At 38.9% G+C, this 14,268-nt stretch overlaps 1 protein-coding gene across 1 annotated transcript; it reads right to left on the bottom strand.

Moving 5' to 3' along the window:
• Window positions 1-90: 90 nt before the first annotated feature.
• LOC110859821 (POU domain protein CF1A) lies at window positions 91-3,346 on the bottom strand. The gene is made up of 8 exons (XM_022108819.2): window positions 3,019-3,346; window positions 2,231-2,341; window positions 1,857-2,163; window positions 1,590-1,787; window positions 1,351-1,512; window positions 1,159-1,286; window positions 1,041-1,071; window positions 91-969 (listed from the first exon to the last, which is right to left on the bottom strand). Exons 2-8 carry the CDS (start codon window positions 2,327-2,329, stop codon window positions 782-784), a joined length of 1,113 nt encoding a protein of 370 aa, XP_021964511.1. The 5' UTR covers window positions 2,330-2,341; window positions 3,019-3,346; the 3' UTR covers window positions 91-781.
• Window positions 3,347-14,268: the final 10,922 nt, after the last annotated feature.

The following is a 14,268-nucleotide window of genomic DNA, read 5'->3' as shown; positions in this document are numbered from 1 at the left end:
TCTCTACATCTCTCTGCATCGTCTAAATATATAAAACGCGTGCCCATTGTTTATAAAAAAAATGTGCAACACATGAAAAATTCTACACACTCTGATGTTGATATTGGATATTTATTTTTGTAAACTTGTTGCATAAAATTAATTACTTTTTTGTTTAAATATAAATAACTAAAGCTAAATACCCTTCACACAAAAATGAAGTTTCACGACGACGACGACGACGATGACACAATTTTATATATATACAACTCAAACTATAAATTTCTATCATTTATATCAAGAGAAAAAACTAATAAACTCGTAATTTCTTATATAAAAAAATTTGCTGGCTTTCACAAGACTAGTCAAAGGGCCCTCCCTCTCATCATCTCTCAGTAAATGCCTCTCCTTAGTAAATGATACGGGATACTTTTCTTTTTTGGCACAAATGTAAAGTTTAGAAAAGAAAAAAATCATTTCTTACCTTTTTTTCTCTCGGGTGTGTTGGAATTTTTTTTTCTCGAATTTTGAGCAGTGTGCCAAATTTAATTAAGAAATTAAAGGGAAATTAATCGAGAGATTATAAAAAAAACTCACTCGTTGCACATAAAAATTTGGTTTTTGGATCAAAAGTCTTTCATTTTTTTCTTTAAAAGAGGAGCACCAAATCTGTAAATCTCCATGGTTATTACGTGTTTTTTTCCTCTCTTGTCGCGTAAAAATCTGGCCATCATCAGTCCTATTTTTTTCACACTCTTCACTTTATTAATTAATTGTAGTTTTCGTAGCTGTGAAGTAAACGTCAGTGGGCCGTGAGGGACTGTGAATGTGGGGGCGGCTGCTGGGGCGGGTGTGGCTGAGGCGACAACATGGGCGGAGACCGGGGCGACATGTGCTGATGACTGTACATTTGACCTTGACCATCAAATCCTTCTTGACCCGGGAGGACGTTCGGGGGAGTCATCCGCTTTTCTTTTTGACGGCGGTTGCCTGTTGGATTTTTGCGATTTTCACACATAATTCACTATTGGGAGGGAGAAAGTGGGGAAAAAAGAACTTACAAAACCAGACGCGGACGACTTCCTTCTCCAACTGGAAATTTTTAGATATGCAAATTTATTATAATCACGGGGCAATGCGAAAATTACTCGAGAAAAAATACGAAAAAATTGCAAAAACCTGCAGGGAATCGGCGAGTTGAGAGATTTCTTGAGCGGAGGGTTTTGGTTGTTTGTGGAAGTGTTGTTCGAGGGCTCCTTTGACGGAGACTTCGATGGAGGTGCGTTTCTTCCTCTTTCGTCCCTGAGCTAAATGCAACGCTTTAATTAAAGGTAACAAAAGCCCTGGTGACACATCGAATGAGTGATTTACCAGCAATTTTGTCGATGGAGGTGGGAGAGCCCGTCGTGGAATCCGCCTCCTCCAACCACTTTTGTAACAAGGGTTTCAACTTGCACATATTTTTGAAGCTCAGTTGCAGCGCCTCGAAACGACATATCGTCGTCTGGCTAAACACGTTCCCGTACAGCGTACCTGCATTTTGAGGTCGTAGTTTTTCTCTCAGTCCCCACTACTAAAATAACTGAAAAATAGTGAAATAAAAGTCTCACCCAAAGCCAATCCGACGTCGGCCTGCGTGAAGCCCAACTTGATTCTCCTCTGTTTGAATTGTTTGGCAAAAGCTTCCAGATCATCCGAGGTCGGGGTTTCCTCCTCCATGTCCCCGTGACCCCGAACGTCCATTATCCCGCTCCCAGGTGAAGAATTGTGAAGGTCACGAATGTCGCGGAGGGAGGGGTGGATTTGACCTATGAGATTTACAATTCTATTTTCTCTCCAAATAATTCACTATTTTTCACTAAAAATCTCGTCCCTACCGGCATTCATTGGGATCCCGTTCATGGGGTGTGGGTAGTGGTGATGTTGGTGTTGGATGGGAGACCCTCCGTTGAGATAAGACTGTGACCATGGATGGTGTTGACTGTTTTGTTGGGCTGCGGCTGCAGCGGCGGCGGCGGCTGCGGCGGCATGGTGCTGGGCAGCCGCGGAGGAGGAATTGTTGGAGGAGGAGGAATTAGGAACCCCGTGGGAGTGGGCGTGTGGGGCGGAGTGGTGACCTGGGGGTGGGAGGGAGGATGAGGGGGGGTTCGATGGGGAGGAGGTTACTTGACTATTCAGACCGTACTGTGGGGAATTTTGGAGAAAATGTTTTTCAATAAGGGGAGAGAAATAGAAAAATCTCTCGACTCACCTGTCCCCATGGATCCCAAGGGACGTGATTGTGGTGATGGTGTGATTGCATTAAATATTTCATGTCTTCATTTCCATTGCCTGATCGGAAGTCCATCATCACCCATTTAACCTGAAGTTTTTAGTTCAGTAATAATTAGCTCAATTAATAGAATTTCCCTTATCAAACACCATCTCCACTCTCTTCGTGTCTCATTTGTGGAATAGAATTTCCGTCTCATCTCTGCTCCTCCTGCACTCGCGAGATAATATAAAACACAAAATCGACTCCTCTCTCACTAACTCTACGCTGCTCTGCTAAATTAACAAAGTGACGATTTATCAGTAGGAAACGAAAAAGGGTCCCCCCTAAAAAAAGACTTTCACTAATGTTTTTCCATTTCCAATCCTAAAATCTGTATCCACGCTCCTAACCGGATCTATAACGCGTGTCTCTTATAATATCTCTGTGCAACTCTGCGATTATGTGAAAACCGTGTAAAATCCAAACTAAAATCCTTTATTCAAACACACACAATTTTTTCTATCACATTTCACGATAATATAAAACCGGGAGGAGCACCATAAAAAAAACTCTTTAAATCTAATGACATGTGCATATAAACTCTGATTTTGATTAATAAAACATTTTATGCAAATTTCACCATGTTCTTGTTTTAAGCGAGTGGTGAATTAAATGAGACGTATTTTATTTCATTATTACTACAGAAAAAAATGCTAATGAAAAGGAAATAAATCTAATAATATGCACATTGATAAAAATAAATACATTTTAATCAACACACCAACCTCGATTAGGTCGAATTTTCTCTGGTTTTCTCTCTTCTTCTCTTAATAATAAATCCAGACAGGGAAATTCCCAACACGATCACATTACACTGTGTGTTCACTGAAAAAATCTCACCAAAATCAGTGCGGAAACTTGACTTTACCACTATTTTCACTTTTCTTTTTCTTTTCCAAAGTCGTGTTTCCGAAAAAAAAGCAGAAAAATTTGTTCACACACACTTGTGAAGAAAAACAGGTATTTTCAACAATAGCTCGTCTCTGCTGTGGCGTTGGTCGCTGGCGTGGTGCGCACTTGGGCAGGAGATTCAGAGGACTGGTGTGTGGAGTGTAATGCGATTGCCTCTTCTACCAGGAGAGTGAAGTAAGCGAAGGATGGTGTTATGCGCCATTCAGGATCCTGAATTTTCCATTGGCTAACTCCACCCCAGGCAACTCCTCTTTACCAAAAACTTTACCAGTAAAGTTTACCATGGGCTTTGTCTGAATATGCGAGAAGCAAGAATCTCTCGTCTCTATTTTCTGTGTAGGGAAATTGAGATTGCGTCGAGACAATGCTGCACAGGGGGCGATGTGAGAGACACGGTTTTGGCCACCACTTTCTCCAACAGCGTGTGGGCTTTCACCAAATTTTTGGAGGAGATGTCCTGCTTTCTGTCGGCTCCGCCTTACAACTTTCACCCAAAATCCTCCACGGTGGTGGTGGAGGGAAAGTAGATATCCCTCATGTTAATTAAATACCTCTGGGGTTGTGATACTAGTGACCTTTCCCCCCTCAAAAACCAAGAGCTAGAGAGCGAGAAATCTTCATCTGTTGCACAATTTGTCTCTAATCACGAGTCACATCTGTTCCCATTGAAATATGATAAATGGTCCTTGGCAAGTATTTGACTAAGCACCGACGAGGGACGTCTCTCTTTGACAATGGAGATGGAACAATTTGTCCATTCCCCATCTCTCCACTACTTGTTTCAAAGGTGGTGGAGAACTTTTTGGTAAAACTTTTTAATCACTATTGCTAAAATTCGACCCATTTTCTCGACCCTGCTCTCCCTCCTCATCGTTCGTTCGTGGCGTTGGTGGTGGTGTATAAATTGTGTATAAACTGGTTGCTGCTCTCTCTCCCCGTGACAATTTCCCCGAATTATGTACATAGTAATAAATGAATGCACATGCATAAGAAATTTGGTAAAATTTGAAAATCTAATAGGATGATGATGAGAGACTGATGATGCTTTTAGCTTATGCTCCACTCTCCATTCTCTGGATCCTTTTATTATTATTGTGGGAATTTGAGATTCCTCTCCTCCTCCTCCGTTTTTATATTGAGATGGACAAGGTTGATTCTATTTTTGTGTTAGATTCATTTTTCATCTTTTTTGACAGGTTTTATTGTGTGACAGTTTGGAATTTGAATTATTGAGTCAATTGACAAAAGTATCAGTGTAAATTCTGTCAATTGTCATAAAGGTCAAAAACAGTTCAACTCTAATAATATTGATACAAATACCAATTCAAAAGCCAATTATTATAAACCCGCTGCTTAAAAGATCACCAATTTCAGCGTCGAGTGACGTCGTCGTCTTCCAACGAAAATGAAATGAGCAAACAGACGAAAACTTTATAAACCTGTTTATGCATCGGACCAAGGAACCACTGAAGAAGTATCCATTACACAAAACTTTTTTTAAGCACACGAGACTCACTACAAAGACAAAGATTTTAAACAAAGGCTGAATTTAACCCCTCCAAGAAGTCGAAGATTATCACACAATCTCAAATAGATTAGGCAAACAATAGCTGAAAACAATACTTATCGACCAGGTGCTAATTTCCTTGAGGTTCTGTGTGTGACTACTGTTCAGAGGCATTGATGGATTGAGAGTCACCTAAAAATCTACTCTATTGTTTCCTATTTTGTCATTGTTTCTCCGCTGCTGTCTGGAGTTTTTGGCGTCTTGTTAGTAAAAATATATGCTCCATTTAGTTAAAAAAGCTTATTAAGAAATGTTCAAAAATGAGCCATAAATTATATGAAGGGAAAAATCCATGTGGTTAATTTTAGTTTAGAATTGTTTGTTTGACTCTCAGTCTGGATGAAGTCTAAGAAAAAGAAAATGAGGTGCGGACAATCCTCATCAACAAGGGAGAAAAAAAATGCATCGTAAATCTCAAAGTTTAATTAATCCTTTTAAGCAGACTCTGAAGATTTAGGACTTTCACTCCTTTAGAGAAATTATACCTTGATATTTGTCTATGCGTGTGCAAGTTTCTTCAAAAAATTTAGCTCCACAAAATCATGAATGGAATCAATGTTTAGCCCGATTTTTAAGCACAATTTAAACCACGTTTCTCTGTGTGTGTACAGGAATCCTATAAATATCAAAGTAATTTTCGTCTCACATTTTCTCATCGCGAGCGAGTAAGAGAAGAATGACAGGCGTTTAATGTAAGCTCACTTGGGGATGAATTATGACTTTGAAGGGGGTAACACATATCCATGGCTTGACCCTGTCTGACCCATCTCTCTCTTTCTCAGTATACCTGTGGGATTCTGTAAGATCCCCCTCCTCGTGTACCTACTAGTAGACTCAAATACAACAAACGTTAACTGGATAACAGAGATCGAGAGAGAGAAGGATGTAAAACGAGTTGTAAGTTCCTCGATCCCGTGGGGGTCTCTCTCAGAGATGTTAGATTTTTAACCATTTTTCATCTATTTTGAATATCTTTCTTGGAGGGTTGGTAAGAAAAAAATATCAAAGCAGAAGGCTCCGCTCTATCGAGTGTAGTGAGCACCTGCAATTTGTTAACTACTACTCGAGAAAGACGACATTAGTTTGTTACGTGATCCGGAAGAGTTTTTTCCTCTGACTGAAATATGTCAAATGTTGTAACAAGGATTGAAATGGATGAGTGAGAGAACCCTTCAAAAAATTCAGGGTCTCTCTCTGGAGATTCACGTCGGTAGCGTAGTTGGAGCGTATCTGGTTGACTAGTTCGAGGAGAGGGACTTGAATTTTTGGTGTACTCTACTATCAACTAGAAAATCAAGTGGGTCCTTTTGACAATTTCTCTCTCTCTGGCTGGATAATCACTTTTTGTACACTTTGACACTCTCTTTCTCTTTGATGATTTCCCCATAATTCACCAACGACGAGGATAAAATTACTCGTACATATAAAACTAGAAATTTTCTGGAAATGAGATATGTGACGATTTTTATTCAGTGTATTCGGTCCCTTTGATGCATTCGAGGAGAGTAGCACATCCTTAACATCGTCGTCTCATTTCTTGACAAGAATAATGATGTGACCACAGCGGAGAGACCAAAATCAAGATTAGCCTCTGCTGCTGCCCTTCTGGCATCAAGATTAAAAATTTAAAAAAACAGAAGGAAACATTGAGGATGACTTTGCAAAATTTCTTAATAAAAAGAAACTGATTATAGTCACAAATTGATTGAAACATTGAACATCGTCCCATGTTTGGCTTAAAACAAAAAGCAAATCATACGAGAAGAGAGAGAGAGAGATTTGACATCCTCCATAATACGCAGATTGACAACCTCCCTTCCTGTCATCTCACCACTAAAAATGTTGTTGACTACGCTGTAATATCACGTTCCTTCGTATGTAGCTATTTCAATGGCAATTTCTCTCATCATTTCAATGCTGAAGAGAATGAAAATGAAAAAAACAAGCCCACTGATCAAGACAGATTGGATATTGACTCTTGTAATTGTGATGTGGAACGTGCTTCAATCTTATCGTTTGTCATCAGAGAGAGAGATTGCGAGAGTCTCGACGAATCTCAAGGATGAATTCTTATTAAGAAGAAGACGTTTGTTTTTACATGGAAATTTCTTTCGGGGAAAATATTATATCCATTGGAGGGTGGTTAGTGGTGGATGTGACGCAATATTTAAATCAATTTTGTGCGAATTGTTTTTTAAAAAATTATTTGCATTTTTATTACGCGAAAAATATGTATTGAGCAATATCCCGTCGTCTTGTTTTTGAGGTTCGTCACAATTTTCACGCCTCGTCTGAAATGTCAACTGTCAGTTTGACATGATAGCAAAGAAGAGGGTGAACCAAGCGTAATGCACATTTTTATTAGCAAAAAAAGAGCGTATATTTCGCGGGGGTGAGATGAGAAAGCACAGTTTTAGAAAAATAATTAAAAACTGTATGAATGAAATGGACCTTTTTTCTTGTCCATTAGAAAAGGATCGTTAAACTCCGACGGCGGAGACCCACCACCACCACCACGAGAGATCATCATCCCTTTTTCCTCTTTCTCATCCCTTCGCATCATCTCTAACCTCCTCCGAGTTCCATTTAAAAGCGCATAAAAATATCAATATCCAGAGAGAGCAAAAATCTATCAGCAGAAAATCACCTTTGCCATTAAAAGAAGCTCTTGTTTAAAAGAATATATATTTCCACACATTAAGTTAACGATGATATTTCTCTGAATATTTAAAAGTATGGCAGCAACATCCTTATTGTCTCCTTTTAACTGCCACCGTGATGATCATGATGATGATGATGAAAGAGATGGATAATTACTTTTTTTCTCACTACCTGACTCTCTTACTCTCAAGTGCTGGTGGTTCATTCACAAAACTTTTGCTGCTGCTGGAGAGATGTATCATTAACCAAGAGAGAGAGAGATAGCTTTTTTTATGGTAATTATTAAATGTGTGCATAAGAAAATGGTGTTGCTCGTGGTGGTGTCATTCACTATACTTTAAGAAAAAAAAGAGCTACAAGTCCTCGTCGTCTCACATTTCTTGTCTCTCAGTACAAAATTCTGAATGGAAATAATGTTTCCTTCTTCTCGTGTGTGCCAATAAAATCTTGGATGAATTATGTTCATGAGAATTTACAAACAAGTTGTGACTCTTTAAACCCGTTTAACACACACACACACGTTCTTTTGTCTGAAAAGACATTGCAATTTATTATTTTGTAACGTAACTATTTTGCAAAAAAAGAAAAGAAAATGCTAGATAGCTTCGGGGGGAATAGAATTATTTCTAGAAATTTTGACCCCCCACTTACACAAAGAGAGTCAAAACTAAATCAAAACTAGTTGACCTGACCTTCTCTTCTCGACTTATTTAGCTAGATGTACTTGCATTTCTTATTTAGTTAGTTTTTCTCCTGTGAGAATCTTCATCTCCAGCTGTGAACCATCGGAAATCCAATTTCTTTTCAGTCTTTTATTTATTTCCTCTAGTAGACTTTAGGAAAAAGTATATATTGGTTAATTTCTTGATCTTTACTCGTCATAGCTAGCAAATATCACCTCGGGCTGTAAATTAATACCACTCATCTCCTGAAAAACAATTGGAATTGCTATCGTGGAAGTACAATTTCTATAAAAATAAAAATTCCTCTTTTAAAAAATACTACATTTCCCCCCTGCTGGAGAGCGATTTTTATAATAAAAATGATTGCGTGTGCGTTTCTACAAGTTTTTTTCTTCTCTCTAAATCCTATTTACCAACATCATCGTGCGTTATCATGCAGCGCATAGGCAGCCGGTCTGCACAACGCCAAACTAACTTTTCAGAGAGAAGAAAAAAAGAAACAGACAAATTTTTGGGTTATAAAATTAATGATTTTTTCTCTCCTTGTAAAATACAACGCTATGCACACACAACAAACCTGCACCTGTCATTACGGTCTAATATTCATCATCCCCTTTATTCAGTAGGATGAGACTCATACCTAAAGTTAGCTAGAGAGCAATAACACTGTTTTTCTGTATGGTCGTCGCCACCTTTGTGACATGGAAATGATTATTGCCAAATTATCTTACAATTATTCTGGGGGGATTGTTATTTGAGGCACTCACACCATCGCCATCATCATCTCTCTGAGCAGATAATACTGCACAAACGACGGCTAGCCACGCACAAAATGTTAACATTTCGTATGGAAAAATATATTATTTACATTTTTAAATTATTAGTTTTAGTGTTATTTACTCTGTAATGGTTCTAGTGTGACTAAATGTCATTCTCTCCTAAGAAATCATACATTTTCTAACTGTTTCCTGTCTCTCTCGAACGATCCTGAAAGGAAATCTTTTTTTTTCTTTAAAGAAATAAGAATCATGTCATGGAATTTTTTTTCCAGAAATTTTCTACCCAAGCAAAGAAGCGTATGGATCAGTGGAGATTTTGTTGTAAAACAATAGACTTGCTTTATTTCGTTGTTAAAATATCTGGATCAAAAAGTGTTGGTTTTAAAATCACGTTTTCCTCGAGTCAGAGAAAATAAGCGTCATATAAACGAACCTCTGAGAAAGAGGATGGAGATTCGTCTCTGCATAAAGTATGCTAATTATTTACTGTTCACTCTTCAATACAAAGTCTCAGGGAGAGCGAGTGTTCATGTCCATTAATAATTCATGGAGGAAGACGACGGGTTTAAAACCGTTACTGATTTCACACTACTTGTTTTTGCTACTGAAAACAATCATATTTTTTTTCTTAACAGAGTATACAGAAAAATTTTCATTGTGGGTGGCTACATTTATTTTAATAAAAGTCGATGAACTGATCAGTTTTATTTAAAATAAATCTGAGGATGAGATTCATCGTGTCTCGCACATTTGAAGAAATGTGAGAAAGTAATAAAACATGTCATTCTCCCTGAGAGTGAGTGATGTCGAGCTCTTTCTCTCTCGATAGACGTCACTAACATCAAGTGATTTCACACTTTTCACCCCCTTTCACCAACTCCCCGATGGACTTGTTCCGGCCAAACAAACCACCACGACTACTAACTCCTCGGTCGGTGGATATTTTGGTATGACAGGAGAGAGAGTGAGAGAGAAGCTACCCGTTTATGTCGTCTGTCTGTCCTCTAATCGTGTTGACATTTCACACTCTCTTTCTCTCCAATACACACGCCACCAGAGATCCGAGTGATCCTGTGGCAATCTATGAAATTTCACCCCGTGATGATCAACGGAGATTAGTTTTTCTTTGAAATTATTGGCATCCGAGTGGAAAGTGAGATGCACTGGATGTGAATTGTGTGTGTGGATTTATCCGAAAGTCGTGTGTCCGACATGGAAAGTCGATTTAGCTCTCTTGCTCTCTCTCGAGTTTAGGGGATGACGGGGGGATTTTGAGATTTTGAGATTTTTCTGTAAAGTTTCCTTAAAAGAAAGCACCTGTTGTTGTGTTACGAAAAGAATGCGGACCAAAATTAGAAATTAAATTAAAGATGATTTCGATACGGGAATAATTTTTTAGTTGCTTGGTATTTGCCTCACTAAGAAAAAAAACAAGAAGCCGTGAATCGTGGCTCGTTCGTGTAATTGCTGATCTGCATATTTTGACGGGGGGAAAAACGGTAGCATTTTCCAACCAACTCCCAGCGAACCTCTCTTGTGGTCAGGTTTTTCTCTCAAAAAACATTTACATGATAAAGATAAAGGGAAACGCCGCGCAGCAGTATCAATTTGATCAGTGGTAAGTGAGAGGTGGGAGATTAAAATGATTTATCCAATCTGATACAGATTTCCTCCGAGATCATTAACACTCGAACTTTCTTAACTCTTGTGGAGAGAGAGAAAAGTTGGAAGTATTCCAATGTTGACGACTACTCTCTTTAATGAAAAATTGTATAATCGATTATTTGCTGTGGAATGCACATCCACCTGCTCACCAGTCTTAACCAACTCCCAGTCTCGACCTGCCAGTGCCCACCTCTCTCCGTCTATGAATTTTCTTAATATACAGAGAATACAGGTCCCTTTTATTCATTCTTTCTCTCCAATTACACTCCCCTGGTTAATTATCAACATTCTTTTTATATTTGACTGATTTTTACCCAGTCCGCCTCAAGGCCCATTCCAATTATATACAACTAAACACAAGAGGGTTTCAAGGGTTAAACGGCATCTCTCTCCTCTGGTCTGGCCTGGCTGTTGTGAGGTGAGGGCAGTCTCGTAAAACTGGAATCTCATAACGCGAATGTATCCACCACATCTTCTTCACGATGATAATAATAATAATAATAATACAGCTTTTTGGGTTCAATTACCCACAGACGCACACACACTCAGAACGAACTCTTGACTCTATATTATTGCCATCACACGGGGTAATCTTGGGAAAATTGCCATGTTTCAATATTTTTTTTTCTTTAAGAGAGAGAGAGAGATATGCTAATTTTGATATTTAGCTAAACACACAAAAACAGTCGATACCTTGATAAATCATTGAGTCTCAAAATTTCTACCCTGTTACATAATCGAGGATAAAAATCATGCAATAAATACGAAACCACCACCACCTCTTTTAAGAAATGTGCACAAATCTTTTGGGAGGGTTTACTCAAGAGAAAAAACGGCTTTAAGAAAATCACCCTAACTCTCTTGATTCCTAAACCATTGGGCATTTTTGACCATTCCAACATGACCACCTTTTCGAAACCTCATCTCATCTCTCTAATATTCTAAAAATCACATCAATCCTCTCTCTCAGAGTTTCCATATGAAGTGGGCGTATCAAATTACTCTCTGGCTTCTTGAATTAACTGACCGACTCTCTTCTGCATGTAATCAACCCTCTCTCAGCCTCAGTCTCTCTTTAGATATAGCAACTTTGGAGAGTTAAGCCCTCTTCTGTATGCACATATTTTTCCCTCTGTTTTGCATATACGACGATTCATTTCATTACACAAAATATATTAAATGCACGATCTCCCAGCCACCACGTAGCAGGGCAGACTTGTTGTTATTACACGACGAGTAAAACAGTAGCTTGAAGCTATCAATTGTTTTTTTTATGATTATTATTACAAGGAGATTCATCATTTGAGAGATTATTACACTGAGATTATGCAGACGACTCGACTCTGCTCAGAGTCAGCCATGCAAGTTTTTCTTGGTAATAATTATCGATTAAATGCAATCTGACAAAAGGCATTCCCATCCCGGCTACCGTGCTGCAGAGATGTTTTGATAATTCTGAAATTATGTAAGAAAAAAGTAGTCCTGAAATCTTTTTAATATTTCTAATGCAAAATTTCTTCACCATGAAGGGACACAGATTTTTTTTCTCTCTCTCTGCTGCAGATTCTCCTCAATCCTCCTGAGCAGATTCAAATTAAAGTGAAGGAAAGAGTGAGAAAAATCAGATTCTTTTTAACAACGTTAAGCCGTAGTGAAAACCTGACGTATTATTATTTAAGAAGAAGCTGGAGGAAGTGAGTGGAAGATTATGCAAATTATTTCTCCATGTACATATTTCTGGTGAAGAGAGAAAACCGAAAATCGAAAATGTTTATCTCCCGTATTGTTCGGGTTTTTCCTCACACTTTTTTCCCTAAAAAGAAAGTTAGAGCAAATTCCATAAGAAAAATCCCATTTCTACAAAAAAAACGCGTATTAGCAGATCGTGTAGTGAAAAAAATCCATCCGGAGCAGCAGCTCGCACTCAGAGTGCCGGTTAACACTTGGCAATCTGGTTGGTCTAGGAGAATGTGCATTGAGAAATCTCTTTGCAGGTAGTTCATTAGCAATTTAAATGAATCTTTATGAATATTCAGAGAATTCTCAGGGATCCAAAATCTATCCTCCTCTTCTCCTACTCACCCGATGCAAAGGATGAGAAGCGAGTACAACAAGAGATAGATCCAGCAGATCCCAAAAAGCACTCCAAAATTTCCTCTCGCTAACTCTAATAATGTTTCCCATGAAAATGTATTACGTATAAAGCGAGGAGAGAGGATATCGCACACACAACAAAATCTCCAACAACTCTCGTATTAAGTGGGTGGTGGTAGTATTGCAATCATCAAACGAATCGGATAGTCCAGAGAGAGAGAGGAAAGGTTTAGCAAGGTTTAGTTTAGAATTTGTGTAATGGAAGTGATTTCATAGGATGGTTGTTGGTGGGGAAAGTGGATGGAAATTCCTCAAATGGGAGTAAAAGCCGTTAATTTAACAGACTTTAAAGACTCCAGAGAAGCGTGACAAGCGGGCAAAGAAATGTGGATGCGATGAAATAAAGATAACGCGACGGGGACAATTGGAGATTTAAAGAAATTTTAAAATAAATGAATTTGGACAGAATTGCTTTTTAATCGGGGTGCCGTAGTAGCTAGAAAAAGAAAGGGGTGTGGCCTCAGCAGGCGGCATATGGTGCACAGGGAGCGAAAGAGAAAGAGCACACACAATTTTTATTTAAACCGTATGATGAAGAAATTACACGCTCAGATTAGTGCAATAATATTTTGGTTTAGTCCACGGTTTTCAGTTTACACAAGCTTTTCTCTCCTTTGTCCGTGGTGGTGGTGCTACTAGCAGAGAGAGAATCGGATGGATGGTCGGGTGGGAATTTTGGCATGTGTTTCAGTTTGGCTTAAGTTTTATTATTACGATCTCTCTCAGAAGAGATGATCATCCCATGAGTCGCACTTTGCCCCTTGCACCCCTTGCACGACTCGTCCCTTGTGGCATCACACTTTCCTCCACCCTTTTTTCTCATTTCTCCGTCCACACCGACATGCAGTAGAACCCAACCACCGAAAAGACATCAGCATGAACCTGGATCATGATTGTGCACCCCTCGTTCCATCTCGTTCGTCACTCGGTTAGTTTAGTTTAGTGTCAACTGAAGGGTTCTTTTGTTTCGATATATTTTGATTTCACCAAAACCCAAATTGAACCACACTTGTCACTTATCGCACACAAACCATGGTTGACTCTGCTCTGGGAGAAAGGGATGATTGATGGGTTAGAGAGAGAAAGGCAGCAGGCTGTTGCATTTCTCTCTTGACTTTACTTTTGCGTGGGGTAGTATAACTAATTAACTAACTAGACATACAACAAGACCGCAGGAAAGCACATTTATTAGCAAAGCGTCCGATTGATTCCAAAAGTGGCGTGGTTTGTAATTTTACTGCTCGTAATAAATAAAGAGCTAGAGCACGCGGTTAACAAGACAGCCCCGAAACGACCGACCTTTTACCAAATGAAGCAAAACCACAGAGAGACATAAAACGGAGAGGATCTCATAACGGAGGATGGAGAGAGGAGGTCGGATAGCGTGTGCTGCGATGGGTGGACAGCCGAAGAGGAGGGCTGACAAGAAATACAAATAAAATTCTAATTTCACACAAGAACGAGCAATCAGCTAATAACAATTCATTCAATTATCGGAATTAGGTAAGAAGCCTCTTGACGTTTTGGGGTTGGGGGATGAATGGTCAATATTTT

Source organism: Folsomia candida, unplaced genomic scaffold (assembly GCF_002217175.1).
Source record: "Folsomia candida strain VU population unplaced genomic scaffold, ASM221717v1 Fcan01_Sc028, whole genome shotgun sequence".
Taxonomy (NCBI): domain Eukaryota; kingdom Metazoa; phylum Arthropoda; class Collembola; order Entomobryomorpha; family Isotomidae; genus Folsomia; species Folsomia candida.
This window is presented reverse-complemented; position numbering and strand designations above follow the sequence as displayed.

What these genes read in the sequence shown, in the direction of transcription:
- LOC110859821 (XM_022108819.2), bottom strand. Translation starts at nt 2,329, where the DNA reads ATGATGGACTTCCGATCAGGCAATGGAAATGAAGACATGAAATATTTA. An exon ending in CTTGGGATCCATGGGGACAG is followed by an intron (nt 2,164 to 2,230) that starts GTGAGTCGAGAG and finishes AATTCCCCACAG; the next exon opens with TACGGTCTGAATAGTCAAGT. An exon ending in AACTCGCCGATTCCCTGCAG is followed by an intron (nt 1,072 to 1,158) that starts GTTTTTGCAATT and finishes AAAAATTTCCAG; the next exon opens with TTGGAGAAGGAAGTCGTCCG.